The sequence below is a fragment of the Oryctolagus cuniculus genome, chromosome 8, assembly GCF_964237555.1.
Source record: "Oryctolagus cuniculus chromosome 8, mOryCun1.1, whole genome shotgun sequence".
Classification (NCBI taxonomy): Eukaryota; Metazoa; Chordata; class Mammalia; order Lagomorpha; family Leporidae; genus Oryctolagus; species Oryctolagus cuniculus.
Genome location: NC_091439.1, coordinates 123,033,654 through 123,050,562, shown reverse-complemented (window position 1 = coordinate 123,050,562; position 16,909 = coordinate 123,033,654). Strand labels below are relative to the sequence as shown.

At 41.6% G+C, this 16,909-nt stretch overlaps 1 protein-coding gene across 1 annotated transcript in view; it reads right to left on the bottom strand.

Moving 5' to 3' along the window:
* LOC103346717 (probable ATP-dependent RNA helicase DDX60) overlaps positions 1-16,909 on the bottom strand; it is an 85,336-nt gene that overhangs the window by 35,142 nt on the left and 33,285 nt on the right. The window contains 6 exon segments of the mRNA XM_070048174.1: positions 3,040-3,179; positions 4,607-4,722; positions 11,701-11,796; positions 12,679-12,798; positions 13,911-14,060; positions 15,165-15,320. Coding sequence (XP_069904275.1) covers positions 3,040-3,179; positions 4,607-4,722; positions 11,701-11,796; positions 12,679-12,798; positions 13,911-14,060; positions 15,165-15,320 — 778 coding nt within the window.

The following is a 16,909-nucleotide window of genomic DNA, read 5'->3' as shown; positions in this document are numbered from 1 at the left end:
TGGTTTGAATAAAAAGGCCTGCAACCCATTCAACTATTTCAATAGGAAACACGGGTGTTACTGGATCATCTCCCTGTCTTGGAGAACAGTATCACCATCTCCCAGAGAAAACGAGCCTTCTTCTGTCATTCACTCATTTTTTAAATCCAGGAATCCAGTATGCCACAGGGCTTTGTTAATATGTCACTTAAAATTAGGACAATTTAGCATTTACCTACCTAACATGTTATCTATTTTACTTACGCATTGTTTAACCCTGCATCTCCATAAAAATTAAGCTCTAGGAAAGCAAGGAGTTGTTTTCTGCTCTATCTCTGGGGACTTGAGTGGGATCTGGCACAGATGAGGTACTTTGACATTGTCAAGTGAAAACATGTATATGGGGCCTGTGTGGCACACCTGGTTGAGCTTCTGTTTGCAACCTTGCCATCCCATAGAGTGACAGGTCAGGTCCCGGCTGCTCCACTTCCATCCACCAACACCCTGATATTGTACTGAGAAAGCAGATGATGGCCCAAGTACTTCAGCCCCTGCCAACCACGTACGAGAGTCAGATGGAGCTCCTGGCTCCTGGCTTCAGCCTGGCCCATTCTCAGCTATTATGGTCATTGAGAGAATGTACCAGCAAATGGACAATCTCTCCCTTTCTGTGTCACTCTGCTTTCAAATAAATTAACCTTTTTTTTTTAAGGTTCTCTAATCTACTGTTGGTGGGAATGCAAACTAATACAGCCATTGTGGAAGACAGTATGGCGATTCCTCAGACAGCTGAAAAAAGATATGTCATATGACCCAGTTATCCCACCCCTGGGAATTTACCCAAACAAAGTAAAATCAGCATATGAAAGAGTTATCTGTACATCCAAGTTTATTACAGCTCAATTTCCAACAGCTCAGATATGGAATCAACCCAGGTGTCCATCAAGTGGTGACTGGACAAAGAAAATGTGGAATACATACACTTTGGAATATTACTCAGCTGTAAAAAATGGAATTCTGTCTTTCACAATAAATTGGATGTACCTGGAAACCATTATACTTAGTGAAATAAGCCAGTTCCAAAAAACAAATACCATATGTTTTCCCTGATCTGTGGTAATGAAGAGTATCAAAAAGTAATGTATAATTATTTGCATTGCAATCTGCAAAAATTATTCTTCTGTGTAAAATGGCTTAAAGTCTAAATGAACTTAATCATTATCCTGTAACCACACAGGAAATATTTAAATGTTACATTGTCATCGCTTCTATTTCATTTTAAAAAATGTATGGGTGAAATGGTCACTTTTTCTCTTCAATTATTGATAGCCGCTGTGTATATTCCCACTAAACTAGGGTCGTCTTGCTTTTTACATGTTAAACTTCTTATTAGGTAAGGTATTAACCTTTTTTTAGTATTCAGCCTTTTTACAGTACTGGAAATTTAAAATACGCTATCTCAAAACTTAAAAAAAAGAAAGGTAGCAGGAAGGAGACTGGGAGGGAGGAAGGGAATACCATTATGTTCTTAGACTTGTATCTATAAGCATATTGATTCTTAAAATTAAAACAAAAATGAAATAAAACAGCATGAATGTCACATATAGGAATCTGAAATTCACAGTAGCTAAGAGATGGAATTAACCTAGATGTCCATCAACTGATTACTAGATAAAGAAAATGTGGTATACATACATGATGGAATTTATTCAGCCAAAAAAAACAAAAAACAAAAAACAAAACAGAGAGAGAATGAAATCCTGTCTTTTACAATAAAATGGATGCAACTGGAAACCAATTTACTTAGTGAAATAAGCCAGAACCAAAAAGACAATAGTAGGTTTTCTGATTTGTGGTAAGTAAGATATAGAGTACACAAAAAGTCATGTATATGAGTGACACTGACATCCTGAGATTTGATTATTGCTTATAGCCCTTGTCAACACCCCTGTAGAACAGTGGTCTTCCTATGGGTGGAATCCTTTATTTAGTGGAGGACTAGCCCTGTGATGAAAGAAGTTGAAAGTATGTTATTGCAAAAATTAAAAGGGAAAAAAAGAAAGGATGGAGGAGGGTAGTAGGGAGAGTGGGAAGTATCATTATGTCCTGCAAATTGTATATCTGAAATCTGTTCTCGTTATACAAAGAAAAATAAAAAAGTAGTCAGATAAACATGATTCTATACTACTTCAGAGAATTCTCACGAAATAGTCCCAAATGCATGCGGTAAGGAATACTCAATTCAATAGTAAAACATTTAGAGTATGTGCATAATAAAACAATTATGATATGGATAAAAGCATATGATTTCAAATATCCAGTATTTTCCAAGGAAAAGAGGGGCACATACAAAAATAACTACCACAGGTGGTAGGAAATTGCGTAACATAGGACACCCTATGGGCCCTGACCTAGAACAATCAAGGTGGTGTTCGGGATGTGCCGCAAGGCAGAATCTTTCCAATAAAGAGTAGACAGGACTTGGCCAAGTACAGAGGAAAGTGACCCAGGGAGAGCGTTCTAGAAGAAAACCTGAAACTCAAAGGCAGATTTCAGAGCACAATTAATAATCCAAACTATCAAGAAAGTCCTGAAAGGAGAAGATTTCTTAGATGAAACAGGGGATAGCACAGAAGCTGGGACCACAGGTGAATTGGAAATTTTGAAACACATTGTTCAGTGAGCCAGAACTGTCCTCTAGGTTTGTTTGAGTCTTTTCTCACAGAACAGGAGTGAAATGCTTATCTTGGCTATGACTCCATATCAATCACATTAAATCATGAAGGAATTCGCACAACACCAAAATAGACAATATTTGGAAAGAATCTGATCTCCAAGTTCAGTCAGTCAGCTCTGTGGACGTAAACATGGAATATCACCTCCTAGAGCTGTTTCCTATCTATTTCATTTCCTCTGTAAGTGAAAGTAAGATGCACTGCCTTTCACGGTTACAATAAGAACAAGTTGCTCTGCGTATGTAGAACACCCTCAAATGTGACGAGCACACGGGGTATGCTTGCTACTTCTGCACTCCCCTCTCCCGAGTGAAGAAATCCATACCCAGTCTAACTTTGTACGATGGCTTTCCTACTCTTGTTCATTGTTGTCTCTTTGAGCTTTTTAAGGCATTTCTTGATGGATCAGCATTTTCCATTGTGCTTTCAACACGTTGCCAATATCCTTTAACTAACGCCAACCACCTAGTTACAAAAAGAGAACAATCATTGTTGCAGAAAAACGTGTTCCTAAGTCTGTATATATGAATCACATGAAATTTGTTTACCTTAAATAAAAAAATTTTAAAAAGATAAAATGAAAAATTGGAAATGATGGGTGTGGTTCATTAACTTTGACAAAGATATCAGCATAAAGCGTAATAGCAGAACTTGGGTGAAGGGGAATATGGTAACTCTTTGTATCTCATAATTTGTCTGCAAATTTAAAATTGTTCTTAAGATGTTAAAAAGCAGATATGACTGGAGGGAGGCACGATGGTGGAACAGTGACAGGGAAGTCTTCTATAGGCTCCACGAACTTAGCAGAAAAACAAGTGAAGTCACACTCTCCGGGAAAACTGCAGTGGGAGATCTTGCAAAAGCAGTGGAAACGGCCTGGACCTAAGGGGAAGGCACAGGCACACAGCAAGGAGCTCGGAGCGTGGAGCAGGAACACAACAAAGGAACCAGCAGCCCACCTGGATAGCCAGGTGGGGTCAGACTGCACCGGCCCTTGCCACACCATGGCTGGTGCAGCTGGAAGAAGAATCTAGTAGACTGTGCAGTATCTGAGTCCAGCCCAGAACCCTCAGGGGAGCTGGGGCGACTGCTCACCCAGAGTGGGGGAAGAAAAGCCGAGCACCTCCCTCACCACGGCTCCCGCTACCACACCAGCGCCCTGCAGCTAACAGGCTGGGAGACAGCTGGCGTCATTCCACATGATCGGAGCAGCGGCTCCAGCTTCTCCGAGCGCACCCAGTAGCTAGTGGGAACTGTTGGCAGGGGCAACCAGAGCAGTTCGAATCAACTGGTGGGGTCTGTCCCCACCTGTCATCAGGCCAACAACACCAGCTCCTCTGTACCCTTATGGCAAAGGGCGGGGAGGGGGAGCCATCCCCACCAAAGGGAAGCGCCACCCTCAGGGCTCTTGTACCCACCCAGCACAGTTCTGAAAGCAGCAGGGCTGCAGATGGCAAGTACTGTGCTTGCTTGCAACCCAGGGATTCTACCAAGGCGAAAAATCCCTGTGGACTTTGAGTCTGCTCAGGGTGAAACACACAGCCTCCCTGTGGACAGGACAGCCTAGCGGGGCAGAGTGTACTCTCTTGCAGTCCTTGTCTGTGGGAGCCCAGGGTGCTGAGACTGTGAAAACACTGTGACTGTGAGAGGGGGCAGGGTGTAGCGGGTGCTGGGTAAGTTCTGGGTGCAGAGCCACACTTTCAGAACTCCTAGGTTGCCAGGGCAGACCACTGCAGCTGGACCCGTGCACACAGAGAGCTCTGCACACGTTCCCGAATCTGCATACAGGAAATGGATGAAATTTGTATACTTTAAATTAAATAAAATTTTTTAAACAAGAAAAGCTTTAATTTTCAAAAAAAAAAAAGAATGAATATAAATCTCAGACTCACTCAGTGAGATGCTCAGGGTTACTGATAGTAGCAGAAAGGGCCAAAAAGGGACAACGAATCATAACAAGGAGATGTTCCCACACTTCCGCTCCAACTTCTCCCCCAAGGCAGTGAACCTGTCAGTGTAAACAGACTCAATGTCAGAATGGGGACAGGGGTTTTATTTTTTAATGTTAATAAACTACCTTGCTACCAGACCTACTTTTCCCTTCTACTCTCCATTTCAGTAACATTCATTTACCCACTGACAAAGCTTGTGAAAGAAGCCAATATGTTTTGCAGAATCACAGTATGTTCCAGACTTTAACAATAATGTATTTAGGAATGACTTGCTCTGTAACACATTGTGATGACTGACCCATAAGCAAGTACTATTGCCTGCCGTGGTAGTGAAAGCGCATCAAGCACACCATGAACAAAAGGACACATGTTAAGTGTTATTTACAAAAGAAACACTGGTTGAATGACAGAGATTGTCCTAAACAGATACTAAGATAAATCTTGATACAAACCCACATTTGCTTATGCATCACTAATCTCAACACCTTTAAACAGTCTTGATAGATAACAGTATCTATCTTCAAAGGCATTTTATAAAGAGGAAATACAATTTCCTAGAAATTATTTAGAATATATGCCAATCACAGTAAACATTAAAATAATGATGCCAATTATATTTTGTATAGCAATGCATAAGTTACAATATACTTAATTATTAATTAACACAATGCTTGTATTCTTTTCCTAACCTTTATTTTGTTGTGAAACATAAGATTCAATAAATTACATAAAGCTTGATTTTTCAGATCACAAAGTATTATCCATGGAAATGAAGTAAAGCAAATGTCATTGTCACTGCACCTGTAAATCAAGATAAATAATGCCTCTAGCATTTCAGAAGCCCAGATTATAACAGCTTCCCTCTTTGGAAGTTACTATATCAATTTTTGAAAAAATTATGATTCCATTGGTCATTCTACTTCTTCACATGTCCATGTGTATATATGTACTTGTATGTTTATATATAAAGCATAGAAATTTATTTTGCCCATTTAAAACATTGTATAACTGGAATTATTTAACTTGTGTTCTTTGTATCTAACTTCCTTTGCCCAACATGATTTTTAAATTAATCTGCATTTCAGCCGGCACGTGGCTCACTAGGCTAATCCTCCGCCTGCAGCACTGGCACCCTGGGTTCTAGTCCCAGTTGCTCCTCTTCCAGTCCAGCTCTCTGCTGTGGCCCAGGAGGGCAATGGAGGATGGCCCAAGTGCTTGGGTCCCTACACCCACATGGGAGACCCGGAGGAAGTACCCAGCTCCTGGCTTCGGGTTGGCACAGCACCAGCCGTAGCGGCCATTTGGGGGGTGAATCAATGGAAGGAAGACCTCTCTTTCTCTCTCTCTGTCTAACTCTGCCTGGCAAAAAATTTAAAAAAAAAAATTAATCTGCACTTCATTGACTTTCCTCACTCTATGTATTTTATCAAATGCCTGTGCCACCTTCTATTTTTTTCTACTCTGGAGGACATTTCAGTTGTTTATAGTTTGATAACACCACCAATGATGCGACTATGAACATTTTGTACAGGTATCCTAGCCTGATTCAGTCTTACTCTTGAAAACGTGACTCCTGTTTTTCTATTTCAGAATATATACAAGTGGAATTCCTTGTTCCTGAAGTACTGTCACCATCACTAGTTTTGTTGAGACAATTTCCAAAGCAGCACAATGTCCGTGCCTTCCCGTTGCTCCTCCTCCTCTGCAACACCTGACACTCTAATTGTCAACACTGTGATGGGTAAGACTCAATGTGAGGTTACTTTCAATTAATTTAGTTCTTTATTTGAGAAGAAAAACAGAGAGAAAGGCAGAAAGGGACAAAGACTGTACCTACTGACTCACTCCCCAAATATCCACAATGTCCTGGGCCAAGCCAAAGCCAGGAGCTGGGAACTCAACCTGGGTCTCCCACATGCATGATAGGAGCCCAATTACTTGAGGTATCACCTGCTGCCTCCCTGGGTGCACATTCACAAGCAGCTGGAGTCGAGAGTCTGAGTTGGGAATGGAACCCAGGCTCTTCAATATGGGATCTGGGCAAACGCCTGCCTCTCAGTGTGACATCAACTTGTATTTCACTTGACTTACTTTTCAGAAGTGTATCAAGGGTCTTCAAAAAGTTCACAGAAAATGTATGCTATGAAAAAGTTATTTGTGGAGGGGCTGGCATTGTGGCACAGCCGGTCCAGCATCCCAATGAGCCCCTGTTTGAGTCCCAGCTGCTTCATTTCTGGTCCAGTTCCCTGCTAATGCACCTGGGAAAGGTAGCAGAAGATATCCCAAGTGTTTGGGCCCCTGCCACTCAAGTGGGAGACCCAGATGGAGTTCCTAGCTTCTGGCTTTGGCCTGACCCAGCCCTGGCTGTTGTGACCATTTGGGGAGTGAACCAGTACATGGAAGATATCGCGCTCTCGCTCGCTCGCTCTCTCTCTCTCTTCCCCCTTAAGGATGTGCTACACACAGAAACACAGAGAGATAGCCATCATTATGAAAGAATGTAAAGGCAGAAAATCCCCCAGTAAAAGTACAAAAGAAATTCAAAGTAAACAATGGGAATATTATGGGAAAATGGCAGAGCCAAGTTGTTACTTATCAATAGTCATGTTGAATGTAAATGGCTTCACCTCTCCAGTAAAAACCAGACTGGCTGAATGGATTAAAAAACAAGACTCATCTATTTGCTGCCTACAAGAAACACCTCTCATCAACAAAGATACAAACAGATTGAAAGTGAACGGATGGAAAAAGATACTCCATGCCAACAGAAACCAAAAAGAACTGGTATACGATCCTAATATCAGACAAAATAAACTTCAACTTGAAAACTGCTGAAAAAGACAAAGAAGGGCACCATGTAATGATTAAGGGATCAATTCAACAGGAAGAAGTGACTATTGTAAACGTGCATGCACCTAGTTACAGTCACCTGGTTATTTAAAGAAATGTTAATGGATCTAAAGGGAGATAGGACTCAAATACAATAGTAATGGGGTGGAGGGAGGTCAGACCAAGGCAACAGGACCAGTCTCACAGGGCAAAATAGCTAATAAGGAAGGGGTATATAAGCCAGCAGTGACAGAGCCATGAGAATTTCATGCAGAGAAGCCCAGGAGTCCAACAGAGACTGAGCAGGCCCACACTGAGGGAGCAAAAAGTGGTGGAAGAGCAGTGGAGAAACCGAACCTCGAGACTGACACCACCCCCACCCCCGGCAGACCAGGCGAGACACGAGGTCTCAAGTCCACGGAGTTGTGGGTAGAAGTGGGCGGGGGAGCCTGGTGAACTGTGTTTGAAGTTCCAAGCTGGAAGAACAGGGGAACAAATGGAGAGGTTGGGCACCTCCTACCATCCATGTCTCCCCCTCCCCACAATCAGACCTGCAGCCTGCTGGGAGAAGCCATATTATTTGTTTACATCTTCAAATGTAAGCAGGGGGCGACTGCTTTGCTGCTCATGCTCATGTCCGTCAATTGGGGGGGCCACTTCACAAGACCCCAGAAATAGGATCACAACATTCCAGAGTAATTTCCCCACCACCAGCAGCAAGCTGTACAACAAGGAGAAGTACTAAATATCGAAATCTCGAGCTGGTTCCATGCACAAGCGAGAAGCAAGCCCAACCCCAAAAGGCAGGGCTTAGTGCATCAGAGCTCTCGTACCTGCCCCATCAAGATCAAGAAGTGAACAGGACGACTCCTGGAGGCGGCCCTGCGTGCTTCCATTTGCAACACACAGACACATAGCAGCTCATAGCAGTGGGAAATCTCACTGTTAGGTAGGAAGTCAGATATGAGCTTATGTGTGTATGACATAAAGGCTTAAAGAGAAGACGTCTATGTCCAGCATATGCATCTGCATCTCAAAGTCATCCCAATAACGTTTCAGGGGCAGCCCAGTGTTCACATCCTGCACTGCCCCTTCCTACCCCATAATCTGCCAGGTGGGGTCCCTGCCCCTTCTGCCTGACAATCTTCCACAATCGCAGCCCAGTATCTGCATTTAAAATACCCTGCTCCAGATCCTGGGTTAGGATGGTGCCAGCTAGGCTTCCTCCTGTCTGATACCTTCAGAGGAAAACCCAGATAGGAGCTTCTTACTATTTGCATCCATAAAATCCTTTGTTTCAGGAGATGTGTGAAGACAAATACTCATCTCCTTAAAAACCCCCAGCCTCCACCGGACAGTGCGCTCTGCCTCTCTGCTGAGCTGCCTGCCTGCCTGGCCAGGTGTAATCTCTCCATTCAACCATGTAACCTCGTCCCCCCCCCCCCCCGCCCGCCCCAGTCCAAGTGACTGCGCACTCTCTCTCAGGTCCTATCTGGAGAGGTGCCCATCCGTTCTTACGAATGTCCCTTCCCTAATAAACTTTGCTATTTTACTCTTCTACTACTCTGTCTCACGCCTGAATTCTTTCTTGCAAAGACAAGAACTCTGCCATTCACAGTAACATCACCACAAGCACCAAGACACATATTTAAGAGAAAAGCAACCGGAAATGCCAAAAAACAAAGGAAAAAACCTTAATAAGGATAAGAAAGACAGTATGAGTCCCTCCCAAAGGAATACTACAACTCTTCAATAATAGAAGCTGAAGAAGAGGCTGAGGTTATGCCAGAAATGGAATTCAGAAAATTAATCATCAGATTACTTAGAAGCAATCAGAAATAAACTCACAATCTAAATGAAACATGTTCCCAAGAAATTGAGATATTAAAGAGAAGTCAGTATGACCTTGTCTAAATAAGATTGGAGTTGGTGAACTCAAAAGGCTTCCATAGCCTTGGCAACCCATGATAAGAGCCTAGGGTGATTACTGATGCCATAAACAAGAGTGTCAATTGTTAAGTCAACAACAGGAGTCATTGTGCACTTACTCCCCATGTAGGATCTCTGTCCTTAATGTGTTATACTATGCAAATTAATGCTATAACTAGTACTCAAACAGTACTTTACACTTTGTGTTTCTGTGTGGGTGCAAACTGTTGAAATCTTTACTTAATATATACTAAATTGATCTTCTGTATATAATGATAATTGAAAATGAACCTTGATGTGAATGGAATGGGAGAGGGAGCTGGAAATGGGAGGGTTGCAGGTGGGAGGGAAGTTACGGGGGGGGGCACTGTAATCCAAAAGCTGTACTTTGGAAATTTATGTTTATTAAATAAAAGTTAAAAAAAGAGAAGTCAGAATGAAATACTAGAAATGAAGAATTCCATAGTTCAAATAAAAAATACAGTGGAAAGCCTTAACAATAGAATAAGTGAGACAGAAAAAAGAATATCAGACTAGAAGACAATTTTCTGGAAATAATAAGGTCAGACCAAACACAAGAAGAAGAAATTAGGAAACTGAAAAACATGGTAGGAGATCTACAAGATTCTATCAAATGACCCAACACACAGATCCTAGACTGCCAGAAGGCATGGAGAGAAAGAATTAGAAGGCCTTCTTAATGCAATAATAACAGAAAACTTCTGCAATCTGGAGAAAGAGACATCCAAGTACAGGAAGTACACAGAATTCCCAAAAGACAGGAAGAGAAAAGATCTGCACCTTGACACATTGTAGCATAGCTCTCCTCCATAACGCATAAAGAAAAGATCTTAAAACCTGCAGGAGAGAAAGACAAATCACACTCAGAAAACCCAATTAGATTCACTTCCAACTTCTCATCACAAACCCTAAAGACAAGGAGAGAATGGAAGACATACTCCAAGTCCTAAGGGAAAAAAATTGTCAACCCAGAATACTGTACCCTGCAAAGCTCTCATTTATGAATGAAGGAAAAATAAGGATCTTCCACAACAAACAGAAATTGAAAGAATTTCTAACTACCTGCACAGCCCTAAAAAGATGTTCAAGGATGTGCTACACACAAAAACACAGAAACAGGAACATCCCTACAAAAGTAGTTGAATGCAGAAAATGACCCAGCAAAAGTACAAACAAAATTCAAAAACAGAACTATTTACAGAAACATGGCAGGGCAAAGTCGGCACTTAACAATACGTATGGTGAATGTAAATGGCCTGAACTCACCAGTTAAAAGACACAGACTAGCTGAATGGATTAAAAAAGAAAATCCATCTATTTGCTGCCTACAAGAAACATATCTTTCCAACAAAGATGCATGCAGACTGAAAGTGAAAGGATGAAACAAGATATTCCACGCTAACAGAAACCAAAAAAGAGCTGGTGTGGCCATCCTAAATCAGACAAAATAAACTTTAACACAAAAACTATTAAAAGAGATAAAGAAGGGCACTATACAATGATTAAAGGATCAATTCAACAGGAAAATGTGACTATTATAAATGTATATGCACATAATAACAGGGAACCTGGTTATTTAAAAGAAATGTAAAGGGAGATATAGATTCAAATACAATAGTAATGGGGGACTTCAATACCCCACTTTCAGCAATGGACAGATCAATGAGGCAGAATATCAAAAAAGAAATAACAGAGTTAATCAATACCATAGACAAAATAGACCTATTAGCCTATTAGCTATCTATAGAGCCTTCCACCCTACAGCCACAGGGTACATCTTATTCTACTTGGTACATGGAACTTTCTATAGGATTGACCACATACTAGGCCATAAAGCAAGTCTAAGCAAATTCAAGCAAATCAAATCATGCCATGCATCTTCTCGGACCACAATGCAAGGAAACTGAAAATCAACAACTCAAGAATCTCTACATTATATGAAAACACATGGAGAATGAACAACATGTTCCTGAATGCACAGTGGGTCATAGAAGAAATCAAAAGAGAAATCAGAAAATTTCTGGAAACAAATGAAGACAACAATACAACATACCAAAATTTGTGGGATACAGCAAAAGCAGTGTTAACAGGAAACAACTCTCCCAGAACTTATTGGTAAACCCTTCTATAAACAACTTATATTTATTTTAGTAACTAACCATATGAATGCCATCTTTATTAAAGTACATATGGTACATGTGGTCTTGGTTGACATAAAATATTCTGTTGAGATAAAAGGAATAAAAAGCACATACCTCATCAAATATGACATAGCGCATTCTTTCTGTGCATTTCTGATAATGAGGTGATAGCAAGAGTAATTCCAAACACTGAGGCACTGTTACTAATATCTGTTTTTTTTAAAAAAAAAAGCTGTTTTAATTTCCAAACATTAATAAGAAATTTTATGACACACTATATCCATCTTGACATTTCCATGTTCAAAAAAATATTTCATTAATGTGAAAGTAAAATGAATATGTACAACTGATCCCCACATATGCTGCCACTGATACACTCAAAAGCAGTTAAGTTTGTTTCATTAAGAAACATTCTCTTGGGGCTGGTGCTGTGATGTAGCAGGTAAAGCCGCTGCCTGCAGTGCCAGCATCCCATATGGGCACCAGTTCTAGTCTCGGCTGCTCCACTTCTGATTCAGCTCTCTGCTATGGCTTGGGGAAGCAGTAGAGGATGGCCCAAGTGCTTGGGCCCCTGTACCCATGTGGGAGACCAGGAAGAAGCTCCTGGCTCCTGGCTTCGGATCACCACAGCTCCAGCCATTATGGTCAGTTGGGGAGCGAACCAGCAGATGGAAGACCTCTCTCTCTCTTTGCCTCTCCTCTCTCTGTAGAACTCTTTCAAATAAATAAATAAATCTTTTTAAAAAAAAAGAAATATTCTCTGGCACAGTATTCTGGGAATACAAAAGTCACCATGTCCTGAAACCATCTCTACTAAAGAGGAAGTTGCTTCCTCAGGCTAAAATTTCAGAAAAGTAATGCATTCTCTTTACGTAACATTTATGTAATGTAAACATTTAATAATTAATATAGAATTAAAATATCATCAGTAATCAAATTCTTAGATAAGAAAAATTATACAAACCATCTAGCCCAATATAAATACATCTATCAGGGTAGCTGTGGGTTTCATGTTACCCCATTAAAACCCTACGTGTCTCCCAGAGTGCCACATTCACACTACAACTCATCACGCGGACAGCTGTGATGTACCTGACAGTTCAAGGTGTCGTGGCGGTAATCCCTTGTGAAAACTCCACACACCACTGAGCCTTTCGGCAGTGCTTTAGTAAACAAATTGTAGACAGTTCCCACCACCTGGTTAACCAGAGCCTGCAGTCACAAAAGACAGAGTGAGCAGCTACTCAGTAAACTATCAACAATGCTGCAAAAAAACTGGTTCAAGCAAACCCACGTCTGGAACCACTGATACGCAACAATGCAGTACCGAACTGGTAACAATTCTGCCCTAATAAGGCAATACCTCACAGCAAATCCTTCCACCAATTCCATTTAAGTTTTCTAAATGTTATATAATACAATGCAGTGCCTGTTGATGGGATGGCCAGCAACAAAAACACAAACAGTGGTTCCTCGTCCCGTCAGTGTAATATGTGCTGATACAGGTAATATTAGATGGCGCCTGTATTTTACAACGCTGAACAGTAATGGGCACAGCACTGAAGCTCACTAAGCTCCCGCGTCCTCATCAGTGAAGGATGTGGCTCGTGGGACGCAGGGCCCCTCCCCACACTGGCTCCTCGCAGTGCAGCTGTAAGCCTGGGAATTAAGTATTTTGCTAGGGAAAGTGAAAGGAAGGAGTGTATCCCAAAACCCCTTTTGAGAGAAAAAGAATATTTATTTCGCATGTGCCCTTTAACTCTACTTCACCCAGGTTGCTGCAAAGGAAGAAACCCATGGCCCCTGTAAGAATCCAAGGCTCTTCCATCAGGCACCTGCCCAACCCCAGAGCTGGTAAAACTGAGGGGAGAAGCGCCTCTCTCTCTCTCTCTCTCTTGAACTTGTCTGTCCTCTCTTAAGTACACAAGCCTGGCACCAACACCAAATCATTCCCATTGGCAAGACTCTCAGAAGTGTCCAGCCCTGTCTTTTCACAAGTGCTGGCCCTAGGGAGATTTATGAGAGAACACTAATAAACAAATGCTTGTGAATGGCACATTTACCCATCATTATTCATGCCCAGACAGTACACTGGATGCCTGGTGTGCCTCGTCTCAGGTCACGCTCGGAACAACAGCATAAAGTAAGCGGTGCCGTGTCTCCTTGCAGGTGGAAAACATGCCAGGAAACTGGCCAAGGGCACACAGCACATGAGCACCAAGCCCACGACTGTGTGACACTGGAGGCTGGGCACTACCAGGTGGGACACACGGCTATGGCAGAGGAACACCCCTAGAACAGCGCAGGGTCACAGGGCACGATACCTTTGTGGGCGCAACGTACACGGCCACTCCGTCATCGCTCTCCCGCAGGACTTTCCCCATGCAGTAGTAGGAGGCGTAGGTTTTCCCTGATGAGGTTGGAGCAACAATCACAGCCGACTCATTGTTATCTACGACATCCAGGAGTTCCCTCTGAGGGAAAAAAAATCACCTTTCATTGGAAAATGCATCTTTACTGTCATTTTTAAGTTAGCTTCAACTAGCTCTTAGACTAGTGTTTACAGTTCTGAGACCTGCTAGTGCTCAAGATGGCAGGAATCACCACTTCCAGCTATGTGCAAATAACCCAAATCACTGGAGACAGGAAAGTCCTTACTTAAACTTAGATTTAAAAACCCTCTAATACAGCAGAGGACAGTGCCACGGGTCTGTAGCCTGGCTCTTGGAGTTCTTTTTAGTTCAGATTAGGGAAACCTCATGCTGAGACGGAATTACCAAAACCTGTTGCTCTTTTCATTTCCATGTTTCATTAATTATGGTCACTGAATGATTAAGGTGTAGAAAAGAAGTTTTTCAAAAAATGTATGCAAATACATAATAGGATCCGTGACACATCATGATGTATTATGAGTGACTGTGGTTGAACAATTGGACAACCCAAAAGCAACACTACTTTAAAAAAAAAAAAAAAGTATATTTTGCCAAATATACATCAGGCACCTATTTTGTTATGTGAATTAAGTGGCTGCACAGAATTGGAGTGTATAGTTGGGTTCTTGTTTGTTTTGTTTTTGCTTTTGTTTTTATTTGAGGGGCAAAGACACAGATAGACAAAGACAGGTCCCATCTGCTGGTTCACTCCCCAAATGCCTAGAAACTGGGAACTCAATCCAGGTCTCCCCTGGGAATGGCAGGATCCCAATCACTTGAGCTTTCACTGCTGCCTCCTAGTGTGCATTAGCAAGAGCTGGAGTCAGGAGCTGCATGTGACACCCAAGCACTATGGTTTGGGACGCGGCGTCCTGACCAATGGCTTCACAACCAGGTCAAACTGCTGCTTCTCAATGCATTGCTTCCCACACTCCATTTAAGAGAACCAGTGTATCTGTCACTCAGCTGACTCGTCACTGCATTGCTTTATCTCTTGGGCCAAGACATGATTTACTTTTCTTGTCATTAAGTCGCTTTCTAGAACAACAGGCATTTTCAAAATTTGTCGCACACAATGAGGTCTGAACACACAGTTTCACCAAAGCGTCTTTGCCTTTCCATACGACAGATCTTTTAGAGAAATACCTGCCACGTGTCCGGTATAAAATGATGCACCCGGGGATCTGGATCACTTCTTTCTTCTCGGAACAAGTAAGGGCCCATGTGCGTTAACTGAAACCGAGCGGCTCCCATGTGAACTGAGTATTTAGAAATATCCTTCCCAGCACCTGACTCCTTCCCCTAAAATAAGTATGGTGCATTAGACCTCTGTACAACTTTACAATTCCTAACCTGGGCATGCAGGAATTATTCCCAATCCTGTTGTAGTTTGCTTTGCCTCAGTGAGATTATTTTTTCATGTTCTTTCAATAAGCTGCAACTCTTAAAACTGGATAACCCAATTTTGGAGTTACCAGAGGGTAAAAGTGCCACTCAACTTAATATATCATTACAATAGCACAGGGAACATTGAGGCTATATTCAGTATAATTTTTTAAATATCATTTTTATGGCAAGATCATTTTCCATGGCATATAAGTAAAAGACAATATGAAATTGATCTTTTGTTACAAATTAGTAAAATCTTTGATAACTGTTCCACAATTATTACACACACACTCACACACACACACACATACACACACTAAAACTGTATTTCCTTTAAGGAAATTTTTTCTGACCTTAAAAAGGCATCTTTGGTAAAAATAAATATCTCTGTAAAGATCTATATAACAAATACCTATCATCTTACAAGTCAAACTATTTTACTCAGAGAATTCCACCCAATGGGTCAACAGCTCTTACTACAGGGCCTCAACATCACAGGAAATTCACGTGCTTGGCTGAGCCTCCATTCTCAGAGTTCTGACAAAACTGGATTATGATCATATTAGCCATGCATGGAAAACATAAACTTCTGTGCCAAAGTGTTCTCACTGTCAATCAACACCAAGACATGTTTGGACACAATGATGGCTTGGAGCAGAGAAGACTTCATTTAAAAATTGCCAAAAATATTAATGGAAAATGTTTAAAAACAAGCTTTTTAAAATTTATTTACTTTCTCATTTAAGAAATTAAAAAGTAATAGCAGTTTTGGTCATGCAATGTTTAAGCAAATATCCTATTTCAAATCTACAGCTGTTGGAAATAGCTAGATTCCCGTTCTGATCATCACCATCAAGGTTTTCTTGTTTTATTTTTTTAGAGAGAGAGTTGCTTTCCTAGAGCTTATAGGTCTCCAAGTCTCTTAAAGGAGTGAGGAACAGCTCTCCTCCCTTCAGACAAACCCTAAACCTGTGCAACATAAGGTAGGCATAGAACAACCAAAGGAAGGGATTTGTGTGAAGACTCATAATTTCCACTCTTGATGTTCACATCCTGCATTAAGATAATTCTTTCCAATGAAATTAGTTTCTCTATCCTCATGGCTTCAAAGGCCTTCTTAAATATGTCAGTCTTCCTGATAGAAGGCTTATTAGATGGGATAGTTAAATTTTGTCTGTGGCACTTGGGGAACAGAGATGTAGGGCTCCTTCCATGTTTGCATGATAGGAAACCTGACCTCAGACTCTTAGTGAATCTACAGAATCACCAAAGACTGGTTGAAAGTATTCCTGAGATGAGCAGAGCGAGATACACCAAGGAAGGGGCCACAGGCCCTGCTGAGATTCCCAGCAAGGCTAACCTAGCAAAGACGGGGGTCCCAGTGAAGCGTAAGGAAAGTCAGAAAGCCTAAAATGGGGAGATTTGGCACAGGAAGTGGAGAGCTACCTATATCTCCTCTTTTTGGCTTCTCACCCTGAGCTGGTATCTCTCCCCACATCCCT